This window comes from Gadus macrocephalus, chromosome 12 (genome assembly GCF_031168955.1).
Source record: "Gadus macrocephalus chromosome 12, ASM3116895v1".
NCBI classification, from domain to species: Eukaryota; Metazoa; Chordata; class Actinopteri; order Gadiformes; family Gadidae; genus Gadus; species Gadus macrocephalus.
The window spans coordinates 25,610,287-25,622,352 of record NC_082393.1 but is presented as its reverse complement, the minus strand read 5'-3'; the positions used below and the strand labels follow the sequence as shown (position 1 = coordinate 25,622,352).

The 12,066-nt window shown below is 45.9% G+C and overlaps 1 protein-coding gene across 1 annotated transcript in view; it reads left to right on the top strand.

The window, feature by feature from the left end:
- LOC132468582 (ephrin type-B receptor 1-like) overlaps positions 1-11,528 on the top strand; it is a 44,709-nt gene extending 33,181 nt beyond the window's left edge. The window contains 6 exon segments of the mRNA XM_060066306.1: positions 1,179-1,246; positions 2,126-2,273; positions 2,752-2,901; positions 5,879-6,075; positions 6,625-6,783; positions 7,025-11,528. Of these exon segments, the coding sequence (XP_059922289.1) occupies positions 1,179-1,246; positions 2,126-2,273; positions 2,752-2,901; positions 5,879-6,075; positions 6,625-6,783; positions 7,025-7,136 (834 nt within the window). The 3' untranslated portion in view covers positions 7,137-11,528.
- The last annotated feature ends 538 nt before the right edge of the window (positions 11,529-12,066 follow it).

Genomic DNA, 12,066 nt, shown 5'->3' with positions numbered 1-12,066 from the left:
CCCCCTCTGTTCCTCTCCGTGCCAACCTGTCCATACGACCGTCTGTCTTTGATCCGTCCTTCTTTTAGGCCAGCTCTAAAAACAGAACATGAAGCGCTTTGATGTTTGCTTCTCACAGCGTGACCTCTTTTGACTCAAGAATCCTAGACTGAAACTCACTCACGCACAACACACACACACACACACACACACACGCGCGCGCGCGCGCATACAAACACACACAAACACATTGATTGTCCTGTGGCTCCAAGACACAGTCTTGCAAAGCCAGCATCACCATTGGGATCGATCAGTGTGTGTGTCGGTGTTTGTGTGTGTTTGTGTGTGTCCTGCATATGAATGTTCGGGCTTTGTGCGCATTTGTGCGCACAAATGCCTTCATGCCTTCATGCGAGTAAGTCCCTGCATGTGTGTGCTTGAGTGTGTTATCACGTGTGTGTGTGTGTGTGTGTGTATACCTTGAAGGTTTAGCCTGCAGAGGATTAGGTGAGAGAAGCTTCAAAGGCATGGTTGGATGCACTATGTCATTGAAACACACACACACACACACACAGGGAAAAAGACACACGCAACCCTCTCGTACATGAAGGCAATCACAGTGCATTTACAAGACACGTCAGTGCTGCCAACCGCCTAACCAACCTAGGTAATGTCGTGGATAAACACACCACTTCAGTTAAAAAATCAAAAATCATAGTCAGGAAATCTGGTTGAGAAACCCAACGTTTGAAAGACAAAGACATTATTATCACTTGTCAATAAGTAGCAATAAAACCTGAGTTGGTTTTCAAAGAACTCCTGATCTGGAATCAGGCTTCAGGTTGTATTTTAAAAATTGGTGGATTCCTCCTATATGCACTTACACATCACAACACCTTACGCATCGCAATGTACAATTATCCGCCATAGATGTTCTTTTCAGGATATAAGTCGGGTGTGTGTGTGTGTGTGTGTGTGTGTGTGTGTGTGTGTGTGTGTGTGTGTGTGTGTGTGTGTGTGTGTGTGTGTGTGTGTGTGTGTGTGTGTGTGTGTGTGTGTGGGGGGGGTTATTCACATTGGCACCTCAATATCAAATTAAGATTGATTTGTTTGCAAACGTAACTCTAAGTGTTTTCCTCCTCCTCACTGAATCGTAGTCGTCCTGACGTCTGATCAGACATTGTTCCGTCCTTCCGCAGCGAAACGACGGAACGTTCCCGGTCATCCAGCTTGTGGGAATGCTGAGGGGCATCGCATCCGGCATGAGGTACACACACACACACACACACACACACACACACACACACACACACACACACACACACACACACACACACACACACACACACACACACACACACACACACACACACACACACACACACACACACACACACACACCACGCACAAACGGAGGTCCACATACACACACATACACACATACATACATATACACACACACAAATATATATACACACACATTATACAAACACACTCACAAACCACACACACAGGGATGCCCAAATACAAACACATACCACATACGTACACACAAAGATACACACACACACACACAGATATACACACACACATATATATACACACTCGCACACAAATGTCATGGCTGTCTCTAAGTAGCTGAGTGTGATGGCGTGGCACTCAGGTGTTGTGTTCTAGGCACTCAGGTGTTGTGTTGTTTGGTAGGTACTCAGGTGTTGTGTGGTAGGGACTCAGTTGTTGTGTGGTGCTATGTTGTGTTCTAGGTACTCAGGTGTTATGTTGTGTGGTAGGTACTCGGGTGTTGTGTTATGTTGTGTGGTAGGTACTCAGGTGTTGTGTTGTGTGGTAGGTACTCAGGTGTTGTGTTGTGTGGTAGGTACTCAGGTGTTGTGTTGTTTGGTAGGTACTCAGGTGTTGTGTTGTGTGGTAGGTACTCAGGTGTTGTGTTGTGTGGTAGGTACTCAGGTGTTGTGTTGTGTGGTAGGTACTCAGGTGTTGTGTTGTTTGGTAGGTACTCAGGTGTTGTGTTGTGTGGTAGGTACTCAGGTGTTGTGTTGTGTGGTAGGTACTCAGGTGTTGTGTTGTGTGGTAGGTACTCAGGTGTTGTGTTGTGTGGTAGGTACTCAGGTGTTGTGTGTTGTGCTAGGTACCTGGCGGAGATGAGCTACGTGCACCGTGACCTGGCCGCCCGGAACATCCTGGTGAACAGCAACCTGGTGTGTAAGGTCTCGGACTTCGGCCTTTCCCGCTACCTGGAGGAGGACACCTCCGACCCCACCTACACCAGCTCCCTGGTGAGGGCGCGCACCGCGCACACGTACACACACACACGCACACGCACGCACACGTGCACACACGCACACACGTACACACAAAAATACAAACTATGCAAAATATTGACGTCTGTTTGTCCCTTCCTTGAATTGAATTGTTTGCTTGAGGTATACTTGATGTGTACTATTATACTATATACTTATACTACTATCTATACTATACTATTACTTGAGAGTTGAGGTGCTATGAAGCTCACTCCTCTTTGTTCATTACTGTGAGTAATGATTGACCGGGCTTCTGTTAAGCAGGATGTGACATCAGCAGGCAAACGAGCGTGAGGTAAAGAAGTAACCACACCATGGTGTGTGTGTGTGTGTGTGTGTGTGTGTGTGTGTGTGTGTGTGTGTGTGTGTGTGTGTGTGTGTGTGTGTGTGTGTGTGTGTGTGTGTGTGTGTGTGTGTGTGTGTGTGTGTGTGTGTGTGTGTGTGTGTGTCCCAGGGGGGTAAGATCCCGGTGCGCTGGACGGCCCCGGAGGCCATCGCCTACAGGAAGTTCACGTCGGCCTCAGACGTGTGGAGCTACGGCATCGTCACCTGGGAGGTGATGTCCTACGGAGAGAGGCCGTACTGGGACATGAGCAACCAAGACGTACGTCACCCCGTCCCGCTGCCCGCTGGGTGTGGGGGTGTGTGTGTGTGCGTGTGGGTTCATGTCTTTGTGGCTCCACGCTGCCAGTGTGTGTGTGTGTGTGTGTGGGTCCATGTCTATGAGCGACCCCACAACCTCTCTTTGTTTAACTGTTCACTTCCCTTCCTACCATGTGGGAACGTGTGTGCGTCTGTGTGTCTTCTGTGTGATTCTTTTTCCTGTTTTTGCGAGACATGGCTTCCACATGTCAGTCGGTGGTTGAATTATCTGTCACGTTTCAAAGCTAAAGGGATGTTTTTGTTTCTGTCTGAAACACTCTGATAGTGCTTTAAGTCACCATTGTTCCTTCTTTCTCACCGCAAAATCCACAGTGTGTCCATGTACAGCGCCTCCGTTTCCCTTCGCTTTACCCCTCTTCCTGTCCTCTCAAGGCCATCGCGAGGTTCAAATCAGTGAATGTTCCTGATGTTTTAAACGCTCGGTTTAAGGTCACCACTTAAAGTCCTTCTTGTTTCAATCATGTGATCTGAGGTTCCACAAAAGAGGTTTGAGTTACCGTCTTCATAATTCTTGATAACATACTTTATAAAACACAGAGTTGCCAAGTCTATAAAGCGGCGTTAAAAAAATGGAAAGAAGATATTTTGCACAGCGAGCGTTGATAGAAATGGAAGTGAGCAGTAAAGTCAACGCATCCCCCCCCTCACTGGCTGTAAGCACTAATCTGCGGTTTATTACCTGGTAAATTAGCTAAATTAGCCGTTTGTTGGGAAACACTTGGGGAACAGTTCCTGCGGTGCTCAGACTCATCTGAGCCGGCTCCGCTCTGCCATGAAGACAAACTGACGCTAGGAAGGCGGTTGTGAGGTTTTAATTGCTGGTGACTTAGGTAAGTGCAGGGTGGGTCAGTTCAGAGAGTCTTTTGACCACACATGGGCACAGTTCAACTGCACGGAGGCTATCTAGTCCACCAACGACTGATGTGTTCAATACTCAGATTTTATGTTTGACCAAGCCTTCCTGCCTTCATTCATTCTTTCTTTCTTTCGTTGAGTCTGATTCCTCCCTTGTCTGTCTTCCCACACTCAACTTCTGCCTCTCCTCCTGATAGTTCTTAGAGCCAGTATACCCCGCAGTAATGCTGAAGCACCAGTTTTACGTTATGTTGCACATACAGTCTATAGTAATGGAGATGTCTGTGTGTGTTGTGTGTGTGTGTTTGTTTTTAGGCTATAGATAACCAGAGGCTGCATTAGTCTCACAAATCAGACTTTAAATCTAAAGTCAGCTAAAACCGATTTGGCCAGCAGATGTAAACAGTCAGAAAGGGTATGTTAAGGTTACAGAACATTGTAGAAATAAGAGGTCACCCAAGAGGTCTTCTGGATCAGAGGTTCTGCTGTAACAAAGTTGGACTTCTGGATCAGAAGTTCTGCTGTAACACAGTTGGACTTCTGGATCAGAAGTTCTGCTATAACACAGCAGGACTTCTGGATCCGTGATTAAATATGCATGAACCCCGCACCCAAAAACACACCCCGTACGTGGGTGGGGGCACACACACACACACACACACGCACACACACACACACACACACACACACACACACACACACACACACACACACACACACACACAGCACAAAGGCACTTGACAGACACACAGATAAAAGCGTGTGTGAGAGCACACACACAGGGATTTAAGGGTGCGCTTTTTGGGGGAACATGAAATGAGGTTCTGTCAGGGGAGCCACCACAGGTGATATGTTCGACATGAATTAACCATGAAAGCGCCGCACACGCCGTCGCGCCGCAGCCCGAGCCTCGCTCGGATTGACAGCGGGTGCTTAGCGGGAATTTATGCAGCACCAAAGCCCACAGAAGTGTGGCAGGGTCGGCCAGAGTTCACCACGGCAGCGGCAGAATGCCTGACGCTCAGCCACGCTCATTTTACCGTTTCTCGCTGACGCACACGCAGACACACGGTGACACGCACGCACAAGCGCTAATCTCTGACAACATGAAGGACGTGATGTATTCCCTCTCAAGTTATTTTTGTGAAGCAGGAGGCAGAGAGGAGGACTTTCAAACTCTTCAAATCTCCTAGGAAGTGCTTGCTTTTAGGCATTTTGTAACTTGTAACTGCTCAATGTGCAGAATGTGAAGTTGATAATCAGCAGGAAGACAATACAGTGTTGGACCCAAGGACGGATTAACATGACCACGGGCCCTGGACACAAACCAGCCATGGACCCCTACCAACACGGGGGGTGGGGGGGAGAGAGGGGGATAGGGGGGGAGAGAGAGAGACCACCGCAGGCATGCATAGTGCCAGCCGCTCATCTTAACGGCACAACCTGTCAGGTTAATATATCATGACTTTAAAAGCACCTAATGACATCCTTTGACGAATTTTGTTAGTTTAAAATATAAAGAATTGAGGCTGTTGGGTCAGAATCTAACGGGAGCCTTTTTTTTTAATTTTTTATGTTTACACATGTAGTCTATAACGTCTTTCAAAGGTTTGTTACATTCAATACATTTTTAACATCGGCAAACGTAAAATTAGGACATCTCATTTTTACCATAGGCCTACATTTGTAAAGGGTAAAAACACACCAATGTTCATAGCAAAAATTATCTATCAAGGGCCCCCCATCGCCCAGGGCCCTGGACATGTGCCCACTTTGGCCATGCGTTAATCCGTCATTGGTTGGACCTGTTGTTGGGTCATGCTGTAACATCTAGCCTCATTTTATTTGGTTCCTTCTCAGCAGCAGAAATAAATGACCTCAGAAAAATCATTAAGAATAAAAAGCGAAAAGAATAATGAAATAAAGTGTTTTTTGAATGCAGAATAATTAACTTGCATCGCTTTCAAACCTCCCCCAGTATGAGGGAACGCGCAGCCGTCAGAACGCATGCGGTCGCAGTACACCCTCACCACGCCCGCCGTGTGCCTCTCACCTCCCCGCAGGTCATCAACGCCATCGAGCAGGACTTCCGGCTGCCCGCCCCCATGGACTGCCCCCTGGTGCTCCATCAGCTCATGCTGGACTGCTGGCAGAAGGACCGCAACGCCAGGCCCAAGTTCCCCGACCTGGTCAGCATGCTGGACAAGATGATCCGCAACCCCGCCTCCCTCAAGACCGGTGGCAGCACCGTCCCCGCCGGGTGAGTGGAGACGTACAACGTCAACACTAACCACGTGTACATACTAGGGCTGTCAAGCGATTAAAATATTTAATCGCGTTTAATCGCATTAATGTCATAGTTAACTCACGATTAATCGCAAATCTTTTTTCTATGCTAAATATCCCTTGTTTTCTTTGTCCTATTAATTGTTCTCATTTTAATGCTCTTATCAACATGTTGAAGTGCATCGGCTTGCCTTGTGCAAATGTTTATTCATTGATAACAACATTGTCATATTCTAATCAAAACAGGAAGATACAAAAAAAGCCTATAGTGCAATTAAACGATGAACATACAAACATACTGCCTTGAACATAGCAGTCAGGCTACTGCTTCTTTGTAGCCCGTTAATAACGCGTTTAACTGACAGCCCTAGTACATACATATACATACGTATGATACCGGCTCAACGAACCGTATCGTCGTTGAACACGATGCCCAACAGCTGCCTGCTCCTTCACAACATGCGTCCAGGCATCACGGCCCCTGTAAAGTGGCTTCTCATGAGTTATTCCTCCCTCCCTCAAGGCCCTCCCCGCATGCCCTCCTCGACCGAGGGGCTCCAGACCTGAGCGGCGTCAGCTCTGTGGAGGACTGGCTGAGCGTGCTGAAGATGACCCAGTACAGGGACTCCTTCATCGGGTCGGGCATCAACTCCCTGTCCCTGATCACGCAGCTCACCACGGAGTAGGTCCACCCGCCGGAGCGTTCTCTCCGAACCGCAGGATCAATATCTCTCTCAAGTGTCACTTCCTCCTTCCCTTCTTTCCTTGTCTTCCTTCCTCTCTTTCATTCCTACCTTTCTGTCTTTCCTCGTTTCCTTCAGGTGATTCAAATGTGTAACTGACACTAAAGACTCATGATCAGTAGTCATTCTTCTTGTTGTTGTTGTTGTTTGTTTGTTTGTTTGTTTGTGTGGTTCTTGCAGAGACCTGCAGAGGCTGGGGGTGTCCCTGGCCGGGCACCAGAAGAAGATCCTGACCAGCGTCCAGTCCATGAGGGACCACATCGATGACCAGTCCCCGACAGAGTCACTGTAACGCACTAACCCAACGGGATCAATGCGGCTCCCTTTGGAACATTACAGTACAATGCAGAAAGCAATCAACTGCGGACGACTTAACGGACACTTTGAGCACTCGTGGACGCCCTCACCCGAACCCAAAGTCTGTCCAAATCCATTCTGACAGACGTACCCATCACAAATCGGTCATATATGCACAGGCTGCTGGCTGAATTCAGAGTATCTCAATTGAAAGTGGAAATAAGGATTTTCAAACGGCAGCTGCGGTCCATAACCTTGAAGCCACTATTCCCCCCCCCCCCCCATCACAAACACACAAGGGGTTTTCTGCTCATACTCGAATGGTCCAAATATTACTGTGAAGAAGTATACTATATGATAGTAACTGTATATGAACAAACTGTCCGGCAATACACAGGGAAGCTTCCTCAATCTGTGAGGCAGTACCAAAAGAAAAAAGACAATGACCCTGGACTTTTAAATATTTGAACACGACTGTAAACATGTTTGGGTCACAGCGAAAGAAAATCCACATCAAGACTCGGACATAGTTCAGGCAGAAATGCCAATCTCTATTCTACAGGGACACAAGACCTATAGTACGGTCGGCTCTCAAAGCTTCCACGCACCAATAAGACCATTCTAGTCTTCATATTGAAGAGTCTGTAGATATTATTATATGGGAAGTTCCCATGATGCTTTGTTTTGCTTCCATTTTGAAAAACAGCTGAGGATAAATCATCGTGGCTGAAATATTTGTCGGTTCTGTGTCCCATGCTGCTGGCTCCCTCGGACTAACTCTTCCCACCAGTGACCGTGCTCTGGAACAAAACACACCTTGTTTCATGATTCTGTGATTTGTGCTTTTTCATTGACACCAAGGACAATTCTTCTTCGTCTCGCCTGGGAGATGATTCAGGAGAAACTGTGTGCAACACGTTTTACCTTCACATTAACAACATCAAGCACACAACAAACACTTGTCTGAGACAGTGCCCTCTTGTCTGTGGAGAGATGTTCGTACCCGTCAGACAAAACCGAAGGCTGGAACCAAAACAATACTTTGATGTGTGTCACGAGCGTCGCTACGCTACCTAACTGTCAATCTCTGTTCCTCGACCTATCAATTGACATGCCTATCAACCTACCTAACAATCTGAATCTACGCATCAATCTACCTATATTTCCATCTATCTTCTTGGCACTGGCTTTGATCATTCCCTGAAGCCATGAGATGGTGAAATGATCAAGAATTAACGTTTGTCTCGTCAAGGGGATAGAATGAGAGCAGCCTGTTCGCCCTTTTGCGATGCACCTTCCTCCCCATGTCTTCCTGACGACAAAATGCTTCATAAATGACTTTTTTTTTTGCTGAGACGTTTTGATTAGTATCCAGAAATGTGAAAGAAACCAAGCAACGTTGATAGAAACGATAGTGTTGAGAAAAATAATAACATGGGTGGAAAATAAGCTGTATTTACCATCTCATATTCTATTTGCTCTTTGGCACAGATTGCCCTCTCAGTCGATCCATCTTCATGGGAGTGAGACTAGGTTATTAATCACTGAGATATCTCATAGTAGATATTGGGCTCCATTCACACTCATCCAGTACAGATAATTCATCTTGGTTCCAGCCTCAGCCAGGGGGATCTGTGCGTGTGTGGCTTTGGTTGTGACCGGGATTACATTGTTCACATGGCAGAAATATCAGCATTTAACATTTTGCATTTAAATACTTAACTATTGCATGACTCCTGTTGGATTTAAGGTTGTGTTTCGTGTTTGTCAGTTACAATACGCCCCTGGAAAACAAGGAGAACGCCAAAGTGAAAGACAGTGTGTGACTCGTGTGAGTCGATAAATGACAGTGAGAGCTTTGGTTTCACATCCCCAGCAATCCGATTGTCACTTTTGGCCACAAACTCTGCTCAGCCAATATTGCTTGAATTGAATTTGTTGCCAGGCAACACTAGCTTATTGAACACATTAAAGTGCGCATCGAGAACCACGGGGACCGTGTCAGCGCATCAGCGGAATAACTCTGTAAACAGAGGGCTCGGGAGAAGGAGCTCCAGCTCGGAGGTTTAATAACCGGCGTGACAACTCGCGCCGCCCGGAAAACTCGTATCGTCTTAGAAACATTTGATACCTGATGGGACTTTTTAATGTCACATGCCTTGTGATTGGCTTGGATTGGATCCTTAGTGTGTTTGAGGGGGGGCTATGCTTAAGAAAGCAGTGGGGGATAGTATTGATTTATGTTTCTGAAAAGATTGTAAACTTGATAAATGATGCCCTTGACATGAAGGATGAAATCATGAACATCATTCCTGTATTCATTTTTGTGGCTTGTCTTGTTTATACTAGGGACAGAGAAACACAAGTGTGTGTGTGTGTGTGTGTGTGTGTGTGTTTGTGTGCGTGTCTTTGCATGTGCGTGTATGTGCACGCACACAGGATAAATGGGATAAAACGGGGTATATAATTAATAAATGCATACATCCCTTTAGGATTTGCCAAAATTAAGTGTTTAAGGATTTTTTCGTATTTCTGATTGAATGATGGTTTTTGATTCTTCTGATGAGGTTTATGTAAGATTGCTCAGGGACTAGAAGATTTACCCTATTGGGAAATCCTGTGTTGCTTTTAACGGTTAAAGTGTTCAATTGTGGTCAGCATATTAAGTTCATCAATGTATTATTTCAATATTTCTTTCTTTCTATCAAACAAATGGATTAGAAATGGGTAAAGAAAATTGCACATTACCAATATGACAAATTAATCGTGACATCATTGAGAATTGCGCATGTGAAAGACCAGACATGTATAGCCTTTATCCTTTCCCTCAGCCTTCCTGTACCATTTGTCTAACTAGTGTCTATTGCCAGAAAACACTGTTGATTCTCTCTGGAAAATGACTTAAACAATGTATTCAGGCAGGGCAAAGATATCGGAATGTGGCTTCCCAAGCTCACACTGGGAAGCTGACTGCACAACTTCCATGGACATGATCAGCGGTCCGATTTCTTTACATATTTAGCTTGGATTTCTCTATAAATGGCTTTGTGGTTAACTGAAAAACGCCTCCCCTCATTAAATGCAGCCGGTGTAATATAGCTGGATCACTGGGCGGTGGAGGCCACGACGGAGGACGGAAGAGGGAGAGAGGGAAGAAATATGAATAAGTGAGACGCAGGGAGACAGAAGAGGGAGAAGGGGCGATATAGACGCCTGCGCTTGAATAAAAATGAGGCTGAAGAGACACTCTCTCTCCCTCCCCAGCCCCCTCCCCGTCAGCTCTCCTCCTTGTGTATGCAGATATCCGTTGCCTTTGCACTCCTCTTCAATCCTCTCATGTCTATCTCTCAGAGCCACCACTCTGAGTTCTGCTTTAATCTACATTTCAACCTTCTACTTTCACTCACTGTTGAAGCTCGCGGCCGGGGAAGACAAGAGCATCAAACGCCGTCAAGTTTTGTCTGTTTGTGTTTCTTTTGTTGTCACCGCGCGCAAAGATACACGCCAGTTTCTAGTTTTAACACACACACAAAAACACAGTGTTCTCTCCGAGTTTTGACAGTTTGGTCTAGAAAACACTAAACGCCTCTAAGCAGTGTTAGTTTTCCGAATGCTCTCACACCAAAGTGTTCCATTCCAGTCTTCCCTTATTTTTGGAAGAATATCATTAATTTTGTCTTATTTATTTATGTGTTATTTATTCATTTGTTTGTGTATTTTTTTATTTATTAATTGATTGTATCGCCTGACACAAGTAAGAATGAGCACCAGTTAGCTAGTAATACATTTTAACAATAAAAAAAACAACCTGTAAAAACGCTAGAAAATGAAGGCAGGGATTGTGTCTAACTAACACATCCACCTTTTGGCGACCGGCTCGTCGTCTCATCACAGCAGATCCCAGCGCCACCATTGGTTTTGTTTTGGACTGCGAGGTTCCTTCCGCACACTTTTTAATGAACCGAACAGAAAATAGTGAAAAAGACAACAAGACAGACTTGCCTGCCGTACTGTTCAGTGTGTGTGTTGTGTTTTCTGTTGAAAAAAGGAAATTGTGTGTCAGCTTTAGTCTCTGCCTTTTTTCCAGCCTCCCTCCATGACCGTCGGTTGGAGTTGTTCGACCACATGGACCCCAGAGCATCTCTCTGTCGGGCCAACAATGTGACTGTAATATAATTGTCTGTGTGCGTGTGCACACCCGTGTATGTAGGCCTACTGTATGTATGCGGTAATACAAAGTATGTGATGGTCAATGTACAGTCAGCTGTTTGTATAATGTAAGTGTGCGAGAGTTTGTAACCATTACCTTTCTGAACCTTACTATTACAATGCACTGTTTGTCAATAAAGACAACCAATCAATCACAAGAGATTGGTTTTGATGATCATATGCTTCTTTGATTATGTTGAAGACAAATTCCCGTTTAAGAGCCATGATGGTTGTGAATATAGCTGAGCGTTCTTGTGGACGTTCCTGTCCGTGAGTCTCGGGGATGCGGAGCTTTCTTGGGTTTCTCTGCAGCTCATCGAGGAAATGTGATTACAGTGAACAATGTCTTATTACTGCAGAGTAATAAATACAATCTCCTATAAATGGACCCGCTGACTGGGGGCCGTTAGAAACTCTACACCACCAGCCTGTTCCAGCTCTGACGGGGGGTGGGACGGTGGGGGGGGGGGACATTCAGCTCAATCCTCAGAGGTCTTATGTCATCTCTATCTCGCTCTACCTGCAGCGACTGTGACCCACTTGCCGGACCCCAATCAAAAGCCATATTGTATCTGTTGGCACAGTGCTTCTTTCCCAGTGACTGGATTGAAGAGTGAGGGAATGGAGAGGAGTCTCGCTCTCTCTCTCTCTCTCTCTCTCTCTCTCTCTCTCTGTAGCAGAGCCTCCCAAAACTCGTGGTATTCCCTTGGTTGTTG